Raw genomic sequence first — 26,947 nt, 5'->3', positions numbered from 1 at the left:
GACGCCGCCGCTCTTTCTGCCCGACAGCTTGTACAGCTCCATGTTGAAGCGGCAGCGCCGTGCGTGCAGGTTGCAGTTGCAGGCTGTGGGAGCACAGGGCACAGAGCATCAGTACGTGGCCACCCCACGCAGCACGTCCCCAGTGTCACCCGAGGGTGACAGCTGCCAACCCACGCCCATCCCTGGGCACCGTGGGGCTCTGAGGACATCCCACTGCCAATTCCCCCCAAACCACTTGCCCCAGGGCTTCCAGCACCCACTTCCATCCCATCCCGTTGTTCCCATTGCATGAGTCCCAACACACACATTTGAGCCCTATGCACCGTTTAAAACCTTCTCGGTCCTCTCCCTTCCTGGTGCTCCTTGCCATGCAGCCCACAGCCCTCACCTCTCCATCTCCATCCTACCCACCTCAGCCAACCAGGCACCAAAGCCCTCTCTGACTGAATGAAAAGCACTGTGGCCGACCCACTGGGAGGTGTCCCATGTCCCCCCTGCACACCCCGGTGTCACCGCCGCACCGCTTTAACACGGCGCTTTGGCAAAAGGCGACGGGAGGACTTCAAAAGCTCGACCCCGAGGCTGTCACGAGGCCGTCAGGAGGCGGTTGCTGTGCGCTTTGCAGGGTTTTACAGCTTGTTTTCTTTTCCCGTTGCTTTTGTTTGCTCTTTGCCCCTGAACAATGCAGCTGTGCAATGCCAGCCCGCAGCTGGGCCCCCCACGCGGCACGAAGGTGTCACAGCTCTGCGCTTGTCACCTTCCTTTTGAACAGAGACGTCTTAATCCCTCATTCCTTCCTGTTTACCTTATGGTGCTTGCCCAAGACAAAGGCATGCGATATTTGCTTAATTATCAAATTTCAGCCCTGAAATTTACAGTGCAGTTCCGGGTTACTTATTGGGAACAATCCCCAGCTCGCTCTCAGCGCAAAGCTGTTGTGGGGAGCGCAGCCACGTAGTAGGATACTTGATGCTTTCCATCAGTCCTACAGCCACGTCTGCCCAGCAGGATGTTGAGCCACTCCCCTGCTTCCCCCATGCGACCCCAGTTCCTGCAGGGAGCACACCAGGGCCCGACCTCACCTCCCACAGACCCTAATGATGCAGAGTGGTGCTAAAACACGATTCCTGATGCCACAGCTCTGAATTGTGGATTGCATGCCCTTGGATGAGCACCCAGCCAACTCTGTACTTGGTCCTAGACGAACAACACGGAGATATTTCTCCAAGTGGTGGCATGGAGAAGAGCTCCTTCTTCCCCAAAGCTAAAGATGTGAATGTTTTCTAAAAATCCTTAATGCTCACCTCCTCCAACAAGTTGTGTCGTGTCCAAAGAGCTCCATCACACTTTTTGGAAAATATGCACATTGGCTGGATTTAGGGAAGAAGGAACTCTTCTCCGTGCCACTTGTGTTGGAGGAAAGTTGGAGCTGGTCCTCCAGTATTTTGCAAGATGGCCCTGGCATGTCCCTTTAAACGACTCAAAGTTGAGCCCACCCGGAGAGCGAGTGGAAATCTTTGCATTTCTTTGGGTTGCTCGATAAACAGAGATGTGTTTGCAAAGCCAGGACGCAGAGCTCCCGGGGGTTTCTCAGGGTCTTTGCAAACATTTTGGCTGGTCCAGTGGGCAGAACTGCATGGGAAGAGCAAGTGGGGTGTGTGGAGCTGCTCCTAGCCCAGTTTTTAAGCTTCCAGGGATGCAAAAATTCTATGTCTGGAGGAGAGAAGAAGCTGGACCTTGCAAGAGGCTGTGGGACCGTCTCTCCAATATCAGTGAATTGTGACACCAACAGCACAGCCGGGGCTGTCAGAGTTCCACCTGAGGCATTTGCTGGGCACTGCTCATTTCCTAACCCCACGCAGTAGGATGCTTTCCATCAGTAAGCCCTTGCTGGGGATGAGGCTGGGATGAGGCATGGTGAGAGCTGATGATGGGGACACAGGGTGCAGAGCTGGGATGAAGGCAGTGGGGAGATGCTGCAGGGCTCTCCTTGCCGAGGATTCATTGCCTGCTCTGCTAAAGCCTCTTGCCTGCTTTCAGACACCCACTGGCCTGGCATTTGTTCCTAGCCACCGGGTTTGTTTCCCCACCACAGTGAGTGATTCTTTGGCAGTCCATCTTTTCTTTCTATGAACGACTTAGCCGGCTGCAATAAGGAGTCACCTCCCAGTGTCAGCATCACCCCTGCTCCTCACGCCTTGTGTGTCACCCTGCAGAGGAGGTGCTCCAGATCTGGTGGGGAGCAAACACCCAGTGCTGCGAGTTTCCAGTGCAAGGTTTCAGCTCCTGTTACTCAGATGAACTCAATGCTCCTGTCTCCTGCTCCCTTCTTTCCCTTCGTTTGCCAATGATCTCCCCTGCCTTCATTACATCCAGATGCACACAGGCCATCAGATGGCCCTCAGGTGAAACACAGATATTCACAAGCCTGAAGGAAGGTGGGCTGGAAAAGAGGAAAGCTGCAGTATGGAGCAGGTCAAAGCTTTGGGTGCTCTATCCCCAGAGGCTCCAAAGGACATAGATGGGCCCTGGGCATCGTGAGTTATGGGGGCAGCAAGCCCACGGCAGGGAAGGGGAGCTCTATGATCTTTATAAAGTCCCTTCCAGCCTAAGCCATTCAATAACGCTATGATTCTACAGAAACACAACTTAAGGACCAACAGTTCTATCGCAGATGGCCAAGGTGTGCAGGATGTTCTCGCTGGGGCAATGGAAGATCAGTGGTTGGAGATGCAGGCTGGCGGTGTCCTTTGTGTTGCCACCATACCCCCATGCCCGTGTCCCCCTGGACGCATTCTTCCCTGTGGTTTTCATTCAGCAATGACAATGTGGCCCTTCCAAATTACCCCACCCTTCCAAACTTATATTTTGGCCATTTTCAAGATGAAAATTGCTTTTTAAGCAAACGAAAACCCCACAACATTTTGTTTTAATTTTTGTGAACAATAATTTGGGGGGGGAGGGCGGGAAGGATGGGAGAGGATAGAAGAAGCCAGGGGCTGAAAACAATCTCTAAATTTGACTCAGTTTTATGAACAGACTCAGTCTCCTCAAAATTATTCTTTTCCCAGATGAGTTTATTTTATTTTATTTTATTTTCACAAAAGAATCTCCTAATTCAGTCTGAGCTATTATTTCTCTCCTGCAGGAGCAAGCCTCACATACTTCATACAACAAGGGCCATGCTGTCTATGTTTTAAGCCCCTGGAGACCTGCAGGCATTTGGGGGATCCTTTTTTTTGGGTCCATATTTGGTTGAACACTGGCACAGCTGCCCAGGGAGAAGGGGGGGTCATCTTCTCTGGAAGTGTTTGAGAACCGTGGAAATGTGGCACAGAGGAACGTGGTTTAATAGGCATGGTGAGGGTGGGTTGGGGGTGGACTTGGGGATCTTAGAGGTCTTTTCCAACCTTAGTGATTCTATGAGTCAGTGGGTAGACGAAGCAGCCACACTTGAATCTAAGAGCAGGGATGACAGGGATGGAGCACTTGGAGCCAGTGGAATGAGGTGGAATGGGAGGGTCCCTGGTCCCCTGTGGCACCCTATGTGTGTGTGCTACGCCTGAGTGAGGAGGAGTGTGGGAGCTCACTTTGGTTAGCTAGGGATGACCCAACGAAGGGGAAACCCATGGGATATTGCGGCCACGAGGGAGACATGAGGCCTGTGCCAGATCCCAGGTTTTCCTGACGCTCAGCCCAAGGAGATGGATAACAGAACCACAGAACACACAGCCACAAACACAGCCGGCAGCTGAAGTTTGGTCACAGCAACACATCCCTGCCCCACAGCCCCACCGATAAGAGCTTTGTTTGCTCTCACATAAAAAAATGCCAAACTCACTGTTTGGGCTTAAATATTTGAGACTGGGTGTCTGACTCAGGCTGAATGTTTTTGGAAGAATTCCTGCTAAAATGATTCAGCTGCTAAAGAGAAGCGAGCAAAAAATACAGCACAGTGCCAACGCTAACAAGTTTGGGGATTTCTTTCCTTAAAGAAAATCTGTTGCCCTTATGGTTGAGGCCAAGGCTTAAAAAGAAAAACATCGCTCCCTGGTAGGGATGGGTCTTGTGCTGTCTCTAGGAAGAACTGTGCAAATTTAGTTGAATTTGTCACTGAAATAGGACTAAGTCCAATTTGTATTTGAATAAGCCATTGAAAAATGGGGGAAACGTTCGGTCTGAAATGGCATAAAGTTTGACAGGGTGCCCTGAAGATCTCTCTTGCAGTGGTCAACCCAAGCTCAGGAGCAAGGGCCTGAACTCCAGCACCCAGCTCACACACCGGCTGCCAACAGGAGCATCAGAACACTTGGCAAAGCCCAGCGACCCTGAAACAACACCCACAATGGCTGTGGTCTCTGGTATGTCCTTTTGGGAGTAAATAGAGAAACTCCAAAGCTTCTCAAAGCCCGGAAGGAGAAAGACCCATCCCATCAGATCAGCTGCTGAAGGTAGCTTTGCCAGCACTCGGCATTATCACCTCCCTGCAGTGCCACAAGGCACAGAGCCCGTTCTGGCAGCACTGGGCACTGCTGTGACTTTACTGCAGCGTGACCTCGTCCTTTCTCATTTCAGGCAAGGAGATCTGTTCATAACTGCTCCACACTGATTCCTTCCAGGCTGACCTGAAGCACCAGCATCTCAGCAGGTATTTCCTGCTGCTCGTGTTCCCCCTCACAAAGCACCACAAGCAGAGCGAGACGTACCCCTGGGAGCTGTGCTGCTCGGGTTAGGAGCCAGATCTGCCCAAGCTGTGAGCAGCAGAGGTCTCCCCACTGCACACGTGGCGAGCAGCTGCTGGCAGTGATGCATCCCACCACTCCGTGTCTTCCTGCCCGAACCCTCAGGGACATCCCCAGTGACCTCCAGCGGCCCCTTCTGAGCAGCGAGGATGGATGGAAACCTGTGGGCCTGCCGTGTGGCACTGACATGTTGAGTTGTGTGGCAGCTCCTCACCCGCAGCGTTTTAGCCCAAGACAAAGGGCTCTTACTCAACACAGGATGCGGATGACAGCGAGCTGAGCCCTGGTGCAGCACACAGTGCACAGAGTGACTGGAGATGGGCTGAGATCACCCCTGCTTCTTCCAGCCTGGGGTTGGCTGCTGTTCAGCTGAGATGCTCATGAACAAAGCTGCCAGAGATGGAAGCTCGAGCCCTGTAGCTCAGATCCTGAGCTCACCACAGAGCGGGGAGCGATGCTCTGGTACCTAGCAGGAGCCCCCTTCTTGCAGCAGAAGCAGGAAGTTTTCTCTTTATGCCAGGTGTGATGGAGAAAGGCTGCAGATAAGATCCAGCCTGGCAGGAACTCGACTAACATACTGTTTTAGAAAGGAAAAGTCAAGAAATGAGCTCCCTATTTCAGTTGGGGAGATGATGCCAGGCTGTCATCAGCCTTTTTTTCATGTAATTGCACCATCCATATCTGGCCTCCTACGGTCATAAATGCTTGGAAATGCATTGTTTGCATCCCATAATTCATTCAGCAGGGAGCCCTGGCCATGGGCTGACCCCGAGGTGCCCCAGCAAACACAGCACATGGGGTCACCACTGTCGCAGCACTGTTCCCACTCCAAGACACTGTCCCACAAGGCTTCCTGCACTCCCAGTGAGGGATTGTGCTGGACACTTAAGGGTTAAAGCCACAGCAGAAACAGATATTGAAAGAATTTGCACATTCGGAGCAAAGTTTACTTGAAATGCAAAAGGCGCAACGATGCAACCAACCCAGCAGAGAGGCAACAGACTGAAGAATCTGTATGAAATCTTATCAGCCTACAGAGACACAGACAGCCCCAGCTGCACTCCTGCACTGCCCTGGGGAGCAGGGACACTGGGAACCAACAGCCATGGACTGACAGTCAAGTGGGGTGACGACAATGCCAGGAGAGTGACAGTGATGCTGGGAGTGTGACAGTGATGCCAGGGGGTGATGGATGCTGAGAGGCTTTACACCCCCTGGAGCTGCAGTGCCATTAGGGCAGCCCCTACCCCTCAGCCTGTGAGGTCGGGCTATGCTGAGCTGGGGTTGAAGCACCACCAGAGCGTGTTGAGGAGTGTGTTGTGTTGTTTTAACCCCAGCTCGTTTCCCAATCCCGTCTGGAGCTGGGCCAGGGGGATTATTAAACCAGCACCGGGCAGATCCGCCACTGGAGCTGCAGTCCTGCAGCCTCTGACTGTGGCTGGTGGTCACTTCTGAGCCCAGTGTTGTACCCCTCCAAGGTGACGTGGGGCCAGTGGCACTGCACTGTGTCACCGTGTCACTGTGTCGCTGCAGCTCAGTGTAGCAGCAACCCCCTGCCCACTGCCAACTGGGTCAGCTCAGCAGCAAACAGCCCCAAAAATCTGTGCTCCTAAGTTCCCCAATCTGCAGCAGGCACAGGGAAGTGCTGCCATGACACTACTGTAGGTCCCGTGTGAACCTAACAGTGCTGTGCATCAGTTTCCCTTTCAGGTGACAGAACTGGGATGTTCTGGCTGCAGGAAACTCTTTTCCCTTTCTTCTTCTGGTCCTTTCACTCCATACCCTCCGAGGTGTTAACCTGAGCCCTGCACAAGCCCTGTTCTGGCCTTAAAACCCAGTGCAGGTGTGAAGGGCCATGATGCCCCTGTGTGCTCAGCACTATTTGCATCTCTGGGGCTGTGCAAAGCCCTCCTTTGTGGTGCGGCTGAGCCTGGGCAAACAGAGCTGGCTTATCTCAGGGGAGGTTATCAGGGAGCTCAGACAGGAGGAAAACTCCACTCTACGTGCCTGACCTCCCCATCACCGCTATCATTGCTGTGGACATGGATGCTCTTTGAGGAGATGCTGCTCATTGTGCTCCCAGAACCGAGGTGGGTGCCAGGACTGCCTTGCACAGCTCTGCTGTGTTTGGATTTCCTGGAGACTGGGGCTTTACCAAAAGCAGGCAGGCTTGTCCCTCTTATCAGAACTACCGTTAACGGATGGCCGTTGGCTGCTACATGCTGGTGTGCTGGGAGCACGCAGAGCCTGTGCTGCTGGGAGTGAGGTGCTGTCACCTGCTCCTTGTGCAACCCCAGTGCTCCCTGTGCAACTCCAGTGCTCCTTTTGCAACCCCGCAGCCTTCATGTGCTCAGCTCTCACACAGGTGCTATGGAAAGGCTGGGATGTGGCATCAGCCACGATCCCATGGAGCTCCAGGCCCCCAGCTGACACTTTATGCCCTGCTGTCAGGACGCTGCACGCGAGGCAAGTGTTATCAGACCCCATTAATTAGCTTATCACAGGCAATTAGCTCCACAGCTCAGGCTGCCCCCGGGGAGAAGACTGCAGACCTGAGTGGTTTCAAACATGCATTCATAGAACTGCAGCATGTCTGGCTTGGAAGGGACCTTAAAGGCCATCCCATTCCAATCCCTGCCATGGGCAGGGATCCCTCCAGCTCCGCTGTCAGTGCTCACCACAGGCTCAGGCAGCTCCAGGGATGGGGCACCCACAGTCTGGGTAGCAGTGCCGGGGTCTCACCACCACTGGGCATAGAGGTTGCTCTCCCTTTTCTTGACTCCTTCCCCACCCCCCGCAGCCCTCACCAAGATGTGAGGTTCACATTCAGCCTCTCGGTGGGAGAGCTGCTCCGTGCTTCAGCTGAAGCTCATGAATTTTGCCCAAGTGCTGCAGAGAGAGGATTGCATTTCTCCCAAGGAAGCCGCATTTCCTCCACTTCCAGCACCCGGCCGGGAGCAGGGCTGCTGTGTTTCATTCTGTATTTTGTTCTGGCCCCTGCTTTTGCGTTTTGGCTGCTACTCGGAGCCAAACCTCTGATCCTGCTGCAGCTCATTTTCAGGCGCGTGTGCCCAAGAAACTTTTTTCTTTCTTTCTTTTTTTTTTTCCTAAATGAATTTTTCATACGGAATTCTTTTGCTTGATGGATGCAGTGAGAAACTATTTCCCAAACAGGAAAGAGAGAGGACCTCTCTCTCCCCCCCCTCCTCCCTCTCTCGCGTGGATGTTTTTAATAACAACATCAATTGTCTGCAGAAGACTTATTCCTTTCTGACCTCAGAACAACTCCTGGTTAGCGCATTCCTGCGTGGCTGCACCGCGAGCCGGGATGACTTCACCGAGGCTTCCTATAGCGATGCACAGCGAGGGGGAGATGCTGGCAGTGGGACCTGGGCTGTGCTGGGGCTGAGGATGCTGTGCCAGTGATTTCTATGATGTTCCACCCCCTGCTCCCCCAGCCCTGCCTCTCTTCCCTGGGGACAGCCCTGCTGCCCATTGTCCCCAAGATGCTGGAGCTGTTCCTGATGATACCAGCTCCATGGGATGCCAGAGGTTTCGCAGACATGAACACAGCCCAACATCTGCGCCCTGCTCTTGCATTAAAGCCCTTAAGAGCCTAATTTGCACATTCTCAGTGCTGCAGGGCTGCACCGCAGCCATGCTCGTAGGACCCGAACCCAGAGCCTGTGGCATCCCACCTCGGCTGTGGGGCATTTTCCAGCCCATTAGTTGTAGCATCTTGGGACCAGCTGGAGCTGCTCTCTGAGTCCTAAGCCGTAAAGAGGAGCTGATTTTCCTGTTAGGTCATTGGAAATACCCATCTGGGCATTTTGGAAAGGCAGCGTGTTGGTTTTCTGCTGCAAAAGGGTGCTGGAAAGTCACAGCCACCTCAAAGCAGCAGGAGGAGGGACACTGAGCAGCAAGCAATCCAACCAAATGAGAGTTTGGGGGGATGGGGTAAAGCATTTCTATGGCCTGAACTACTGGCAGACTGGAGGAAGGGAATTGTGCAGGACAGCAGATGCTTTGGCATGAGCAGGGAGACAAGCTGCAGCTCAGCCCATCTCTGGACAGAACAGCTTTTGCAGTTCCAGTTTGGCCAGAGACGCCAGCGCTCACTCCCTCCCCAGGATGGGAACCCCATGGGTCAAAGCCTACAGGGTCAGGAGAGCCCCACGCTATGCCAACCAACAACCTGTTAGCCCCACAGCAAGTCTGAATCCACCAAGAGACCCAGAGACTCATTAGCTCCAACCACAGCACTGCGATGCAACATGCACAATCCCTCCCACGGAGGATTTCTGACCATGGACCACCAGCCCTGGGGAAGGCCAGCCAACCCACAGGTGATGGCAGCCACCAGCCAGGTGTCACATCCCTCACTCAGCACCAAGCAGCTCCCAGGCACACCATTCCCTCCCGCCTTCCCAAACCAAACCTTGCAGTGTCTGTGGTTTGCCCGCTGCTGTTTATAAGGACTTTTAAGTGCTTGTTTGCCACGGTTTGCATCTCTGGCACAAAGCTTGCTGCAGCCCTGGAAATAACCCCGGGCTGAAGGCTGATCCCTGTGGCAGGAAATAAACATAATTTTGTAAGCATTAACACGCAGCAGAGCACCGGCAGGAACACGCAGCATTTCTGAGGAGCCCAGATGTTTGCACAGCAAAGGGCTGCTCCCCTCGCGCGGATGTCAGGGAACGCTCAGAGCCTCCAGGGATGTTCCTGCATTAGGAAAAAATGTCTTTGAAAGCCACAGAAACAGAGGCTCCGGCGAGGAAAATGAACCCATGGAGCATCACCTTGTGATAGGGACTGGGTGAGCGGAGTCACTGGGCACAAAGCCAGCCAAGGAGGGCTACGTGCCATGGGGAGGCCAATGGCATGACACAGGTAAGGCAACTCTCAGCCGTATGGTGGAGTCTGAAGCCCTCTGTGGTCCTTATGGGTTTGAGTCTGGCAGGACTGATGTGAGATGGCTGCTGCTTCCGTGCCCTTTTCACCTCGACCTCGAGAACCTCAACTCTCAAGCAAAGAACCAAACAAATCTCCACCAGGACAAACATTATTTCTTCTTCTCAAGCCAAACTTGGACAATCAGCCCAAAGCTCTTTCTGATGTCCCCTCCAGAACTGAAATCTCCTTCACCTTTAGCCAAGCACGTTTCCCAGATGGACAAAACCCTTCTTCTCCCTTTGAAAGCAAGCAGAGAAGATTCCTCCCAGCTGCAGTGAGAGGAGTTTATTGCTTTTGTTGACAAACTAAACTAAACTGACAGTTGTAATCTGGAGTATCTGCCATAAGAGCAGAACTGGGGCCACCAGCTGGGGACTGGCTGGGTGCAATGGGCACAGTGCTGGGGCTTTGGGCACAGGGGCAGCCCCAAGGCATGCTATGGTCCTGCCCACAGCCCCATGCTTTGTTGGGTGGTGGGAAGGATTCCACATTGCTCGGTGCTGGAGGACGAAGGAGCAGAGACACAGAAAGGTCTGCAGCCACCCTCCATCACTACTCTTTTACCACCAGATTCCATTTAGAGGTGATACCCCAAATGGATCATTTCCATTGGGTTTGAGAGGATCTGGGACTTGGTAGCATCTGCCCACAGAGGTGGTGCTGCTTGCCCTGCTTCCCATCCCATCTGTCCATGGCAACAGAGCTGTAGGATTCCAGACATGGTGCACTGAGGATGCACATTCGTAGTGAGGCTTCATCGACATCAAACCCTGGAGAACAACTTCCATACTCACTGCCATTTGTCTAATATATTTATTTAACAAACCCCAAAGCCTCTTATTTTGGGTAAATACAGTCCTGAATCAATATCAATCAGACCAAAGTGCAGGAAATGCACCTGGAAGGGAAAAGCATGGCTTCTAGAACAGTCGGAGGTGAGAATCACACACACAATCACAGAATTGTAAGGGTTGGAAGGGATCCTTGGGGACCATCAAGTCTAACTCCCCTTCTAAAGCAGGAGACCTGGGATGCTCAGTGGGTCTGTGAGAGAGGGAGCTTCAAGTCTGCATCCTGCCACGGTCCTTTGGGCTGCTCTCCATCCACACCAATGACAACAGGAGCAAATGTTTCATTCCTGCATGCTCATCTGGGCTGCACCCTGGCTTTGCTATCAAGGCTGGGCAGTACCAGCTGCAGTCAGTGCACCCAACACATCCCCTGCTATGGGCAATTGTTCAGCCCCAGTCTTGTCCAAATCATTTTTAACCTTCCACCACTTTGGCTTTGGCAGAGCCAAGGACACTCGATGGGTAGCTCACTGGAAGCAGCACTCCCTTCTATTTGCCTCTCCAGGTGGTAATGGGATGAAAATCGCCTGTAATCCCTCTGAATAAACCATGCAGCCATGGAATGGAATCAAATACCACTGCATTGTGTTCATCTACTTTTAACACAGCTGCTTCCACCACCCAATACAAAACAGGGAGGATCTCACAGCCAGGAGAAGAGGGAGGAGATGTCCAGCAGATCCCCAGCCCTGGACTGGGGTTCTCACCTGCCCTGCCCTCAGCATCCCTGCCCTTCCCTTGCACCCACAGGCTGACTGCAGCTTTGCCTCCCTGACCTGGGGCTGCTCAGGCCAAAATGAACAAGACCTCACCCAGGAAGAAGCCATGAGCTGTGCTCCACACATAGCTCTGTGTCAGTGAAAACAACTGCCCCGTGCCAGGCTAAATACAATTCCCCTTTTCTTACTTATATAACACGGTAACCTTCTTTTAACACTCACTGTATTCCTGGCACAACAAAGCATTACAGATCCCTTATGTTTCTTGGCCACAATGGCCAGGACACTCCAAGAAAACCAAAGTTGACTCAGAGCTGGCACATCTTGCTGCTGCTCATTGATACGGAGCACTTGGTATGCTAAGTGCTGGGTGCTTGCTAGGGTCAGGGTGCACAGGCCTTGTTCTGTGGCTTTCTGCCTTGTGTTGTACTGAGTTGGGTCCAAGTGGAGAAATGTCAGCACAGCTCAGGCTGCTCAACATCTCTTTCCTGCTTAGGGTGCCCCTGGGCATATCTTTGACCCAATCTGGGACCTTCACCGGTTCTTCCTTTCTCCAGCCACTGAGATCTTGGTTTGGTCCTTCCTCACGCCAACCACAGGGATCTTTGTTTCTTTCTCCAGGTATAGGGATCTTGGTTTAGTTCTTCCTTTCTCCAGCCTTAGAGATCTTGATTTGGTTCTTCCTTTCTCCAACTGTAGGTATCTTGATTTGGTTCTTTCTTTCTCCGTCTATAGGGATCTTGTTTTGGTTCTTCATATCTCCAGTCATAGGGATCTTGGTTTGGCTCTTCCTTTCTCCAGCCATAGGGATCCTGGTTTCCAGCAGGAGAGGGAAGAGTGAAATTTCAGCTTTAAAACTGAGCCACAATCCCTGGACTGGAGGTCAGTCTTAGCTTGTAAGGAAAGAAGTGGAGAAGGTTTAGGTTGAAGATGGATCTCCCTAACGCCAAACACAGGTGATGATGAAGACAGGGAGTAACACAAGGTCCATGAGGATCACTCCACTCCCGTTTGCTGCGGGTCGCAGCCTGCTGAGCCCACAGCCTCCCGGTTCATCAGGTCAGTGGTTGTTTGGGAAAGGTGCCTCATTAGCTCCGTGTTCTCCAAGAACATCAGAGCCTTGGCAGGGCCGAGCAGCAGGCTGAGGTTAGCAAAACAGCCCGGCGCAGACAGACGCTGGTGCATCCCAGCAGCCCTTGGACGTGCTGCGGGGACGCGTGCTCACGCCAGGGGTGTGCATTCCACCTCATCCCAAACCCTTCCGGATGCTGGGAACAGCCCGTGTCCGTGGGAAGACGCGCCGGGAGATGCATCTGGAGAACAAAGCCTCCTCGTCCTGCCCGAGAGACAGCGGCCGCCTGGCTCCTGCCGGCATTTCTCCACTACAAACGCGTGCTGCAGCCAAGAGCAACCTTCCCAACGTCCAACACGGCGCTCCTGCAATCGGGTGTCCCAGGGGACCAGCCCGGCTGGAAATGTCATTAGCATGTGTCACCTCTGCCTGCTTGGAAGGATTAATCAGAACAAGGAGCTCACTTTTTAATGAGCCTTTTCATGGTGCGTTACCGAGGGAGAAAAAAAATAACCCCCCTCGAGCGAAACAGATTTTCCAATAAAATTTATAGAGCATGAAAAAGGCTTCTGGCACTGGGGTTCAGAGGTGGCTGGCCTCGCACAAGCAGCACCACCCTCCTCCTCCTTGGAGGGTGAAAACAAAACAAACAAGCTGGGAAATGCAGGGAGCAGATAAGAGGAGGCATGTCCTCTGTGAGCTGCCTTTGTTGGTGAGTGACACGGGGATGGGTAAACCGAGTGCTCCGCTGCATCCCTGAGCCTGCCAGCACTGCTCTAGGATGGCAGCACTGGGACGTGACTGGGCACAGGGCAGAGTCGTGGGCAGTGCTGGCACTCAGGCAGCACCAAGGAACCTCAGCCTCACAAAGTGATGCTTGCCTTGGGGAGCTTGCAGTGTGCCCAGAAAGGGTGCCCAGCATCCCGTATGGGGAAGGACGGGGGGGTTGGAGCAGCTTTCCATGCCATGTCAAGAGAACAAATTATTCCTGTGCAGCCCACCCTTCCCTCCAGTAGCGAGTAATCCCTGCAACCATGACAGCCACTTCTCTTTGCCCCGGAGAACTGTATAAATCAGAGCGGAACAAAAGTCCTTTGCTGGGATCTGGGCATGTGCGCTGCGTTTCAAAGGGCAGGCACATTTCTCTATAGATCCGCATTCTCTGGGGACGGCAGCTCTGACAGCAGAGAGATTAAGCAAAACAACCCACTCAACCTACCCTTCTCCAACGTCTCTCCATGGGTGGAACAAACCCATCACAGTCAAACCACGGGGCAGAGCCATAATTCACACTTGTTACTTTGCTCCTCAGTTGTTTAATGGCCTATTTTTCCTACTTAATGTTTTCAAAGTTTTGAGTAATAATTACATAGAATACAGACTCCTTTGGCGTTAGAGCTGGAAAACTTAGAAATAATGAGGAGCAGCAAACCAAATGTACCAATTATTGGAGTCCTCGGGGAACCTGCGGAGCTCGGCGAGCTGCATCCAAGCCTTCAGAGCAGCCATTCAGGGCTCCTCACGCCTGGCACGCACGCACACACGAGCCCTCGCCCACACACCCAGCTCCAAGTCACCCCAGTGACACCAGGCAAACTTATTTCAGCTGCAGTCAGCACAGTTTGCTTTGTTCCCAGCAGTGTGGATCTCCTGCAGGATGGTACCATTGCTCGGTGGCCATGGCCAGGTGATGGCAGAGTGAGCACTGATCTCCTCCTGCGCTCTGTGGAGCGAAATGTTGCAACTGTTCAAAGCACTCTGGGCAGCAAATTTGTTTCTTTGCTGGTTGTTTGCACCAGCGGGGAGCTGGGCTCATGCCAGCTGAACGAGGGGCTGAAAATGAGAGCCATGGGGAGCCGAAGCCCTCCTGCTCCAAGGGTTCTTAGGAACCGCCTGTTGTTCTGTGAGCTCCTAATTACACAGCTATTTACTTAGGCAAATGTTGGCTTCCGTGTTGTTCCCCCTGTGTCTGCTTTGAGGCTTGGATTTGGTGAGGGTAGGATGGTAACCCCCATCACTGCAGCGTCGACACACCTCCAGTGGTCCCCTGGGTCACCTGGAGCCACCCAGCCCCTCCACCACCCTCCATTCCTCCACCACAGGGGCTGCAGACAGCCTCCTTCCACCTCACACGAACGTAACCAAAAACCTGGCCTGGAAAGGTCTTCAAGGGAAAAGGAAGTATTGAAGAGCAACGAGCGAGCGACGACCACATGTGAGTATCATTATTCATACAAAGAAGTGCCATCCCCCATATCCGTGCCAAGAAACCTACTGCCATGAAGTTCCTCTGCATAGGAAACAACCAGGGATTGTGCAACTGCGGTTGCTGTCAGATCCCAAGAGCAGAGAGAGGAAGTTACACCACGGCTCTGCCAACCTCCCTGGGTGTCAGACCTACAAGCAGTTGCACGGTATTTGTGCTGCAGACAGAAATCACGGGGCTGAGCCCTTCTTTGGAGGCTCCTGGGGAAGCGTTTCCATTTTCCGACCGAAATGCAGTAGAAACATTTTTGGATTTATTTCAGATGGAGATGGTTTTGTTTGGGGTTTAGCGAGCTGAGCCAAGCCCAAAGTTTGGATTTAAAACAAAAAATCAACAACAACAAAAAAAAGGGAAATATTTCTGTCCTGTTTTGAATTGCCTTCCATCAGATAATCAAAAACTTCATGCAAAGGGAAGAGTTTTCTCTGAGCACTCGCCTCCAATTTGAATCAGTAAATTAAAAGAAGTTGGATGTTTTCAGCCAGCTCCCTTATTAGCAGTGAGGTGTGTTCCTCTGGGCCAGCACTGGTGCAAAGCCTGCCCTGCTCATCCTGCTGCTGCCCTGCTATGGGGTGTGTGGGGTTTGCTCCTGATGGCTCCAGATCTACCCAGAATTTGGGTATATGCAGAAAGAAACCCGTTCCAAAGAGCACTCAGACTGCAAAACGGGACTAAATAATATTTACTCTTTGCAGTCTCTGAATGAAAAATAATGAAACGAGGCTAAATCTCTGCTTTCTATTTTTTTCTTCTCTTTAAAGCAGGGAAGGTAGGACTCCCGAGCCCTGGGGATTGCCTTTCTTTTCTCTTTTATGATATTTACTAAAGACTTAAAGATGGGAAGAAGCAGAAGCCTACGCAGTGTATGGGCTGAGATGAAAAGGTCCCGGATCCCCAGCGGGATAGGAAGGCTTCCAACAGGAGGCACAAGCTGCTCGCCTTTGTTTCTCAATTCAAACATGGTGACATGCACAAAAGGAGGCGAATAATATCGCTCTCCTCGGCGGCGAGCCCACGCCTCGCTGCTGGCTGTAATAATAATAATTCCAAACAAAATAACAAAAAATAAAAAAAAAAAAGAAGAAAGAAAGAAAGAAAGAAAAAAAAAAGGATGCCGATGGGAAAAATGATTTGGGATTAAGAGTTCCTGTGTCCCACCTGCTGGCTTGGGGCATTCATCTGCTGAATAAACCTACAGCTTCCCCACACCCTGCGTACCCTCCGAGAGGATCTGTCCCTTTCCGGGCCACCACTGACAAGCTGTGGGATCAGAATGCCTATGGAAAGGTTCCTGGGGAGAGGATGGTGTGGATGAAAGGGCAACCTGTCAGTGACTCCATGTCAGCACTACGGGAAAGGGGAGCTCAGGTTTCCTGCACAGCAGAGGCTGAGGGGACCATCGGCACAAAGAAGGCTCAGTGCCACCCCAGGAGCCCCCTGTAATCTGCCATCATAGTCCTCCTTAAGAGGGCTTCCTTTGGCCTGAAGGTGCTCGCTGGGCTTTGCTCCCAAGGAACAAGGCTGAGCTGTCGGCCCCTCTCCGATCCCAGGGTGTGCGGACAATGCTCAATTTTCTCCTAGTAGCACAAACATAGTGATAATCAAGTAAGCCCTAGATGTCATAGAGCAGTTCTCTGATCCTCTCTCATTCTACCTCATGCTAAAACCTATCTCTTTTTCCCTGCTGCTTCCCCTTGAAGCCATACAAATCTCTGTCATCTCCACATCCAAGACTAAGGAGCTCCACAGCTTGCTCGAAGTGCTGGAAGAATCATCTCCTTTTGTTTGATTTGGACTGAATTCAGACTGAGTTCCTCTCAGCTCCATCTGTCCCCTCCTGCACAAACCCCCTCAGGTCCCCATAGAGCGTTCTGCCCCACGAATGTCCATCCTTCCCCATGTCCCACTCTCAGTGGTTGCAAGGGAGGTGGTTCAAAGGCCATGTGGAAGAAGGGTGCCTTGAGGACAGCAATGCCACTCTTCTCTGTTCCTTCTTATGAGGACGGGATTGTGGCAACAACTGAACTTTCCATCAGTATATTTGGCTGTTTAATAAAAGGGCAGAGGGAGATCACAATGCTGATTTTTTCTCAAAATCCGTGCAGCTTTCACATCTACACTAAAAGGATCAAGAAATTGCTACTGCGGCCATTCCAGAGAAACAAGAAAAACCTCCTTCCCTGAAATGAGAAACAAGTCCCCCAGCTTCATGGCCTCTCCCTGTCCGCTATACAGGTCAGGCTTTGACGAGCAGAGTCAGGGGCTACAGAAACCATCCATCTTTGGCCAGGCTCAAACCACGCTGCAGAGCCACAGCCTCTGGAGGAGCATCATCACCTTCTGGACTGTCTGCAGGAACATCACTACCCACCCTGCTTGGGTTTGAAGAGCATCACTGCCCACCTTTGTCAGGTTGGAGGAACATCACTGCCCATCTTGATTGGGTTGGAAGAGCATCATTGCCCATCGTGTTTGGATTGGAGGAGTATCACTACTGACCCTGGTTGGGTTGGAAGAGCATCACTGCCCACCTTGCCTGGGTTAGAAGATCATCACTGCTTTGACCAGGATGGAGAAAAATCATTGCCCATCCCAGTTGCATTGGTGGAGCATAGCCACCTTTCTTGTCCACCCTTGGAGGCCCTTGACAGGCTTTGAATAAACGTCTTTACTGACCTCATGAGCCAGTAGGTCAGCAATGCTGACAAAATGCCATGGTGGTGTGAATAGCAAAAGCTAGAAAGTGATGCTGGAGGAAACAGAGTTCTGACTAAGGCTTCCTCAGAAAATAAAACCAGTCTGTTGAGTCTCCCAGCCAGCATGGAAACTGTGGGCCACATGGAGTGCTGTGCCATTGCCATCTGCATCTGTGCAGCAGGCACTGCTCAGGCCCAGCACTGTTTAAAGGGGCACAGCAGGAGAAGAAGCCTCCTCCTGATCACAGGAAACCACACCCTGGCATTTTTCACTTGGGAATCTGCCCTGCTCCCTCTGTGATCAATGGGATTGCTTTAATTAACACTGGAGAAGAGACTGCCACCAGCTCTTCCAACAGCTTGGAACAAGCCCTTAGAAGCCCATAAATAAATAATAGGGTTTTATACATTTTTGTATCAAAGTTGGTAGGAGCACAGGGATTAGGGGCACCTATAGGAAAAAATACACTTCAGAATGAATTTTTGGCTTGTTCTTGATGTTCAGAATGCTCAACCCAGGCAGCTCTTGGGTCCAAGTTTTGGTTTGCTCAGATATGACCAGTATTCTCCCTGGAGAACTGGGAAACAGCTACAGGCATGACACCCTGTAACTGACCAATGAGCAGTGATGCTGACTGGATTGCCTCCTCCTGTCCTGCCCACCACTGCTTTCCTCCAACTCCAGTAGAAATTTTCACCGCGTCTCACAAGAAAACAATGCCAACCAAATGAACCCCACAAAACATAAAACGAAAAAGGAATTTTTCCTCTTCCCTCCTCCAAGGGTGGATGGTAAACTCTACAGCCATCTCTAGACATCTTGGCGTGGCAGTACCAATGTATTGCTCTTCTGGCAGAAACTGCTGAACCAGCTTTCGAAACACAGAACCAGAGGGTGTTCTGCTGAACCTCATCCTTTCCACTGTCCGGGGCCTCTTGCAGAGGTTCACAAGCTGGTAACTGCCAAAGTGGACGTGGGGACTGAATCAAAGGGAAGAAACTCCCCCACTACAATACCTACAGCAAACCCACAGCATCTAATAGAGCCACAGCAAAGCTATCAGTCAAGGAATATCACATGCCTCAATTTAAAAGCTTTGGATGAAGGAGAATCAACCAAAATACTAAAGGCAGTTTCTTACTATTTGCAAAGACTGTTGATCACTGCAGCGTATGGGAAAGGAAAGGACACACCGCCCATCCTTGAAGAGGTACATCAAAAGGCATTGCCAAAGAAGGCAATTTGGGGCATTACAGTCACAATGCACCATTGCATCATTCGTCAATTATGTCAAAGCCCGGTTGAAACATGGCTTTTTCAACTTTTCAGTACGAGACTGCGATGAAGTGATAATCCACCCATGCCTATGAGAAAGTTCTGCATTGCATTTATCTCATTGAGAACTGTGACTTTCTGGTAAATCTGCTTAATCTTTTATACTAGGGTTTGAATTTACAAGAAATTTAGTCTGGGTTCCAGCCAGAAAAGGAAGTCCTGGCATCATCTGGGTCCTTATGCTCTGCACAGTTGTGGCAATCTCTGCAGCATCCCCTCGGAGTGGTAATTTCAATGCCCAAAAGGGTGTTGAATTTGGAGTTGTCTAAGCGGTTTCTGTTCTCCATCTCACATTACTCCCTCCTGCAGAGCTGTGAATTGCTGCGAATTTTATTTTGTTTTGAAAGAGGGTAGTTCTCGACTTCTGTTTGCTTCAGCACCCAGATGCTTTGCTTGAAGCTTATGGGACGTGGCTTCTATGGGCTTGTGGCACCAAACTGCAGACCTGCTGAAGCCTGGCCGTGCTTGGTGGTTGCAATCCTCAACGTGCCCAAATGCAGACTTGGAAGAGAAACCCAGTCTGCAGCTGGGGCAGGATGGCCTCTCATCGTGCACTCCCTGTTCCTGCTCGCCCAGTGTTTCTCCTCTAATAGGATGCCTGCACTCGAGGTTCTGCACTTCATCTCCTTCATAAAACTGATGCTAGGCAGAATACTTGGCTCAGCTCAAGCGTGACCCACAGCCATAAATCTGCACTGCTCCCCCTGCTCACACCCCCACGGAGCTGCTGTCGCTGCCCATTTGGAGTTGAAAAACCAAACATGACATTTCCCAGGTGCAGATGTGTTTGTCTCCCCTCCCTTCCAGACTTCCTTGGCTCCTCTTTCTTTTTGAAGAGGGAGAGATTTAGCAGGCTGGGTGGAAATGGTGAGGCAGCGGCTGGCCAGGCTGAGCCCCAGGAGAGCTCAGAGGAAGCGAGCTGTCCCCATCCTGGTGCCAGGAACATGGGGAGCTCGGGGAAGGATCCTTGGCACTCCACAGCTGCAGGAAGAGCTCCCGAAGGACAGTGAGGACAGGAGGACTGAAGATCAGCATGATGATCCCACAGTGTAAAAAGGGCCAGGGGGACTTCAGAGCCTTCTGACCTTTGTGAGCAGGTAGACAAGGTGCTGCACAATGGACGATCAAAGGTTTGGGCTCCAGGCCATCCCAACCACTTGTAAGCCCCTAGCCAACACCAGTTAGTTCACAGAAACAACTTGAAAATGTCCCAGGTACATGATCCATAGAAGAAGATCATAGAATTTTAGGATCATAGATTCATAGAACCAAACACAGAATCATAGAATGGCTTGGGTTGGAAGGGACCTCAGGAATCATTCAGTTCCAGCTCCCCTGCTCTGGGCAAGGATGCCGACTACTAAATCAGGCACTTGATCAGAGTGTTCAGAGCCCAGAGCCCCATCCAACTGACCTTGAATACCTCCAGGGATGGGGCATCCTCAGCTTCTCTGGGCAGCTGGTTCCAGATGTTGCAGAACTATTGCTACCACTTTTGTGCTGTTAAAACTAATTACAAGAAAACCATTTTATTGGTGCAGAGAACACAGCTGTGATCTATTGCCACATGGTTTTCCAGTATCCAAACATTTCCTAAGGGCTCTGGTGCTTCTCACATTGCAGATGGGATCTGACAGAACCAGGTCCTTTCTGCTGAGCACCACGGCCAGTTGCAGTTATGGATCTCAAGACTGAGATTCATCCCCACTAAATGCAGACATTTTAGCCGATGCTCACTTAGATTCCCAGCTGCTTGGCCATGAAGGGAAGAAGAATTTCCAAGAAGGGCATTCAGAGTATGTGGGGAAAACACGTGCTCCTGAATTACCTCTGGAAGAATCTACTTCTCCTAAAGGGCACATGGCCAAGATACAATTGGGTCATTCAACCTGCAGCAGCACTGAGCATCTACTCCCTCCACAGTCCAGACAAAAGACCTCAGAGCTCCTTCCCAACCCTTGTGTCCACAACTTCACAACCACATCAGCTTACGATAGGGAGCAAGGGTGACAGAAGCCATTCAAGCAAGGGTTGCCTGGAGTTGATAAACACACATCCTACAGGCATTCTAGGATCATGTAATAGGAGAGTCCCCATCTGCAGGAAGGGGACTGAGGGCTCCTGGGTGAAGGAGCAGCACTGAGCAGCTATGGCATGCCGTGACCACACAGAAAACCTTGGCTGGCCATGTGCCCTCCTGATCAACTCATGAGGACAGAAGCATTCCCCAGCCCTGCTCCTGTGGCATCCCCATCTGATTTTTATAGCTTATTGTCTGCTTCAGATCCAGACGCCCTGTGAGAGCAGTAGAGGTGAGTCTTATTTCTGCAGCTGGGGCCAGAAGCCTCCTCTTCAGATTGCACAGCGATAAGGGGTGACTGGGGCTCTTTATGACATTGCTTAATGAGCTGATGACATTTTTACGAATGAAGAAAGCCCCAAGATGATTAGACCTGTTGATTCTTCAGCGATGCCAAGACTCTTCCCTGACTAACAAACCCTGCTTGCATTCTTCTCCACAGATGAAATCTTTGCAGCACATTTCCTCTTCCTGCCCTCCAACAAACTGTCCCCTCCCAGGCAGCTCTCTTTTCTTTTGCTCATCCACCACATATTGGATGAGACTGGGGTGCCCATGGCCTGGGATGGGGCACAGATCTGGATGTCAGCTGATTTTTCCTTACGTTCAGGAGAGGGATGTGGGGTGAGGTGTACACAAAGCCATCACTGTGTATGGCTCTGCGAGAGCCAGTCCTGCCTCCTTAGAGGAAAAGATGGCTTTGAAAGAGCAAGTTAAGTGTGCCAGGGTATACGGAGACTTTGTGAGGGGCTTTTCTAAAATCCCACACAAGAGGCTGTTAAGGAAACCTGGTAACCAGGGGATAAGAGGCAATTCCCATCTTAAAACCAGGCTTGGGTGGCAGAGACAAAGGGTTCGAGCCCTGCAGGACTTGGCATGCAGGGAGGTGAACGGTGCCCGGGGCGTCCTCATAATTAAAAATAATAACAGTGAGCACTTTCAAAGCACTCAGTAAACATGATTAACTAATTAGTCAACTCTTAACTAATTAACCAGTCACAGGACCGGTATGGCTCAATATGCTTAATGATCCGGAGAGCGGCTGAATAGCTGGGGGCAACGTCTGCGGAGCGGGAGCTGTGCAGGGGATGGAGGGATGGATGGGGATGCCTGGGATGTGCTTGCAGCATAGCTGGGGCAGGAGGGACACTCACCATGGGCACAACCGTGCCCTGCTCCTCTTCCCCTGCCCTCCCCATGGGAAGGGACTGTCTGTGCTCCTCCTGCCTGGTGACTCCAACACCACCCCAAGCCCTGCAGGTCACCTCTACACCTTCTCCTGCCTGCTAATGTCACCTGCTTAGGGTGACTGTAAGTATTTCCTGGCTTTGCAGGAGTCTCCTGTAACAGCATAACTGATGAAACCAGAACAGATGGGTATAGCTGTGCCCACAGCTGCTATTACAACACTGAATCACACATGGCCTTCAGCCCAGCCCTAGAAGACTTTGTCTGGATGGATGTTTTCCACCCACTGTCCTCAGTAAGGTAGCAGGGCAGGACCGATGGCTGTGCAGGAGGTGATGGCACCAGGTGTTCTGTGTGTGGACATGGACCATCCCACTTCCCTGAATCTGTCACATCTGGAAAAAGGGTCCCCTCTGCTTTTTCTTAGCTGGCCTCTGAGCCTCAAGAATGAAGTCCCACCAGTGGGTGAGCGGCTCCCTGCTGCACCACCAGCTTGCCACTGGGGTAGTGAAAGAATCCGACAGAAACACTTGGTTCTGCATTACCAAGAGAGAAAGAAAGAAAATTCTCCCATGCAGAACAGTGTTTCAAGGTCAATAGGGAAAACCCTGTGGGCTGAATACCCAATCTGGGGAAGGCTGGCAGGGAGGCTTGGGGTCTGGGTGTCTGCGCTGTCACACTTGTAGCCAGGTTACCATGGCTCATCGCAGTGCATCCACACCCTGGGGGGCTGCTCCTCACCCGCATTCAGCTCCTCCAGCATTGAGGAGGACAGTTGATTTGCAGGAGAAAAAACAACCCTTAGTGGTCCTGTCATGTCATCTCCCCGGGGGTCCACAAAGGACCAGGGGGGTGCAGCCCAGGAGGGAGCTGAGCACATGGCCCTGGGCATGGTGCCCACTCCCCTGAAGGGCTGGAACCTGAGGCATGGTGGGTGCTGGATGGTGAGGATGGCTACGGGTGGTGAGGATACAGATACAGCCATACTGCCTGACATCCATGGGTCAGCAGCATCACCCCATGCCCAGGGCACAGGTACCACAAAGGAGATGGGGGGCTGCAGGCTTCCTGCATTTTGGGGTTTTCTTCCCAAACAAAGGCAGGCTACCCAGTGGGGAATCCTCAGGCTGCACTCAGCTCTCAGAGGCTCCCTGTGCCGTGCTGGGGTATTCCCAAAGGCAATGGCTGCTGCTGGGGGAGGGGACCTGGGCGCACACCCCCTTCTCTCAGGGGAAGGGGACTGAAAGAAAAGCTGCATTTCTTTAGAAAGCAACGCATGACTATGGGAAGGGTCCCTGTATCCATGCAGCCTCCCAGTCCCCTTTTAGTAATCTCACTTCTGGGCCCGCATTCATTCAGACTCTGCAGAGGATTAGCTGACCTTTCTTTCAGCGGTTGGTAAGCCGAGGATGTTAAGGCTTCCCAAAAATGAAGCTCTCAGGGTGCTGTCTCCCAGGAGGGAGCCCACGGGGCTGCTCAGCCAGACCTCGCATGTCTCCCTGCTCCCAAAAACGGAGATCTGGGGATGCCATGTGACACTAAGCAGGGCTGTAATAGTGATGGGGTGGCATGGCACACAGGACAAGCTGCTCCTGCACTGTGATGGAACGTTCACTCTGAAACCTAACGACCGGTGCCTTGGCCGGCGCTTTGCGGCAGAAAGGGCTCAAGCTGGGTCTGAGCATGAGGATTTGTGTTAAGCTCCAAACTCAGACGTGACGGAGTGACACACAAAGTGCTTCCCGCAGAGGGGGAATGTGCACGCGGCGGGGCTGCGCTCCTCCGGCCAAGTGGATGTGAGCATGGAGCGGCTGCTGGCCGTTCACCGAAACCCCGATGGGAGAATAAATGGCGCCAGGGGAGAGCAGGGCTTCATCCAAAGCAGAGGAGCTGGAAATCATTTCTCCTCCTCCCGCTTGCTTTCTCTTTCCGTTAAGTTTGAATTGAGACACTGGCGAAGCAAAAATAACTAAACAAACCCGAACACCGCAGCAGAAAACTCTGAGCCAAATGCAAGCAAAGCCATTGCCGTTCCTCTGCTCTTTCCATCCAGCCCAATTCTGTTATTCCACAGAAGCCTCAGTGGGGTCAGGGCATGGGATGCCGCTGTGATCCACTTAAATTGCTCGTTTCAATGGGCAGCCGGCTGCTAACGGGACTAATTTTATAGGCACCATAACCCCCCGTGAGAAGCTGCTTTACGACCCTTCACTCCCCCTGACTCAAGCTGGAGCATGGCTGCATCCTCAATGCAACAGAGAATCGCTGTTTGCACGGCCAGCAGCATCGCTAATTCAGAGAATAAAACTGTCTTATGAGATATAAATTAGGTTATTGCTTGGGAGAAGAGCCGCTCTGCTCAGCTGCTGTCGGAGAGCATCTGTTGCAATTGCAATAGTGGATGGTTCCAGCCCCACTCAGCACGAGTGACATCCCACGTATTTCGCTGGCTCCTGTAAGTGCTCCATGTCCTGTGTCCACCGTGCCCCGCTGCTGGCTGGGACCTGCACCCAAGGACACAGAGCCACTGGGGAGGGTGTGCAGCTCAGGCTGTCCCATTGTGCTGGAAGCTGTAGGTTTGCAGACTGCAAAGCGCACCTCTGGTGCTGGAGAAGCAGTATTAGAGGCCCACAAGAGGAAACATATAATCAGCTTTCAATGCTGTGTAATTACACAGAAATTACCAAGAGAAATTAATTCCAAAAGGTGAACATATGGGTTGCAGCGGGTTTTGCCTCTGGTTGCTGCCACTTGTATCCAAGGACAGAATCAAAGCCAGAAGTGTGAATTCTCAGTGATTTATTGCACCAAAGCGCGGCTGGTGCTGATAGCTGCCCTGTGAGTGGGGATCCTTGTGCCCCATGATCCAACCACAGTGATGCTTAGTGGTATCCAACCCCACCTCTGGGGGTACTCCTTACTGCTCCGACCTGCCGCATCCCAACACGTTGTGTATGAATGGACACGCGGCAGTGGGACGCAGCTGAGGTGAGCAGGTGCAGGAAGCCAACTGGTAGCACAGGGACCGCATGGCCCCTCCTTGCCAACACGGGGCCACCGGTGGGAAAGCAGCAGGAGATGGCCGCGTGCCACAGCCGAGCCCCTTGGGAACTCATTGGCATGCCAGCACGGTAGCTGGGCACTGTGCAACACGGTGGGAGCATGTCAATGCCTCTGGGACTTCTGTATGGCCCAGCTCCCCATGGGAGCACCCCAGGGAAAGGGGGAACCCTATGTAACAGGTGACATAAAAAGACCTCGGGTCCCAGGGGTGGCAAAAGGATGGATCTCAGCACACGGCACCCCAACAGCGGTGCATGTGAGTGAATGGGACCTGCTCACCGCCCAGGACCCGAGCACAAATAGCATCACCCCAGTCAAGGCAAGCCTGCCTGCTTACTGGCAATAGGTGCATTCATTCCAAATGTACACCCACTTTGTATCCCTTTATATCAGACAGCTGCTCCAAGGGGCTGCTGGAATAAAAGAAAACAAAGTCTGCGTGCCTTCATGCCTCCCCGCTTCCCTTAGCTGAGCTGCCGCTATTGGCGTTGTTGTTATTATTATTGTTATGATTATATGCATTTCGTTCTCTGTTCAGTAATGAATAATTTATGGCTCCGTCTCCGTCCCCTTTCAATGGATTCACTATCCGGGGAGACTCGCTGAATAATTTGGATCATTCGTTTTCAAGTGCGTGGGCTGCCGACAAATTGTTCGCCTTTCATTCCTGGGGACGTCCATTGGTCACCAACGGGGATTTCTTTGGCTGCCCCACACACGTGACGGCCTGTCTGGGGTTTTGTGGCTATGGGGTTTCTTTATTGATTGGGTGGAACGTGCTGAAATGGAGCTTCGGTGGGGGGAGGCCACACTGCTGCAGAGATGGGTTTGCCAAATCACCATGAGCATTTGGTGGCTCCACGGAGGCTTGGGAAGAGCGAACGCTACGGAGTAAATTAAGCACTGTGTAACATTTTAAAGGTTCGATTTGATCAGAACTATGATGCAGCGGATTGCTAAGCTTCCACGGAGCTAACTGGAATCCTGGGAATAGATGGGTTTTTAACAGACTTGCATTGAGCATGGCTTTGTCTTAGAAAACAAGCAAGCGTCAGGTGCGCTGTTAGCTCTGCTCTGCATACCAGGGCCATCTGATGGCCTGGTGATACCCGACTGCAGTTCACCACAAGATGCAGCAGGGATAAGCCCAGCTCCTCACCCAGTGCTGGGGCTCAGTGTGGAGCCATCCCCACAGGTACCCATTGGTTGTCCCCCAGACTTGCTTCCAGCACCCACAGCTCCACAAAAACTATTGGGATGTGTTAATTACGCTTGGCTGTGTGATGAATTGATATCGCTCCCCACTCCCTACCCCACAACATGCCCAATAATCTCACAGCCCCTCCTGCCCCACACTGCTGCCCTCCCCGATTTACGAGCAGCATGCAAAGGACGCACCGGGCTGCTGGGCTGAACCACGCGGGAATATCAGCTGAGTTACAAAAACAAACAAACCAAACCCCGCCGGGAGCCCATTTCATTTATCTTCTTTTGTCCGGTTTTGCTTCAGCGTGAAAGTCGCCCTTTCAAGCCCAGTGGTTGTGTTCCAGCCCCGGCAGGCAGCTGATCCAAAGCACTGCACAGCGAGCTTCCCCGCTGCATGTTTGCACAGTTCAATTCATTTCTAAATATTCAGCGGCGTTTCCCTCCCTCCCACCCTCCCAGGACTTTCTGCCCGAGAGCTGAGGGTGTAAAGCACAGGGCCGGGGATCCTGGTGCACAGAGCCTTTGTGTGCAAACACAAGCTGCTGTTTGTATTTGCCTTCACACTGTCAGAGCCCAATTGTGCGCGCTGCAGTGCTGGCTAGCAGGCTGCCTGCAATATCCGCTCGGCCGTCCCCGCTGCCAGAGGGACGCTCCCCCTCCCCGGGATGCTTTGAAGCAAAGTGATTTCATTTCATGAGGCTTTCATTAATCGCGGTACAATCTCCGACATTAAGCAGAACCAACTCCCTATTGCAAAAGGACGGGAGGGCGGGTG

General features: G+C 52.1%; 1 protein-coding gene across 1 annotated transcript in view; it reads right to left on the bottom strand.

Annotated features, from left to right (window-relative positions):
- The window catches only part of NTN1 (netrin 1), a gene marked incomplete at its 5' end in the record, with an annotated part of 49,609 nt that overhangs the window by 15,238 nt on the left and 7,424 nt on the right, over positions 1–26,947 (bottom strand). Inside the window, one exon of the mRNA XM_010721234.2 lies at positions 2–83. Coding sequence (XP_010719536.2) covers positions 2–83 — 82 coding nt within the window. The remainder of the gene's footprint in view (position 1; positions 84–26,947) is intronic.

The sequence above is a fragment of the Meleagris gallopavo genome, chromosome 20, assembly GCF_000146605.3.
Source record: "Meleagris gallopavo isolate NT-WF06-2002-E0010 breed Aviagen turkey brand Nicholas breeding stock chromosome 20, Turkey_5.1, whole genome shotgun sequence".
Lineage (NCBI taxonomy): Eukaryota > Metazoa > Chordata > Aves > Galliformes > Phasianidae > Meleagris > Meleagris gallopavo.
Note: the sequence above shows the minus strand (reverse complement) of the source record. Positions and strands in the feature narration are given on the sequence as shown.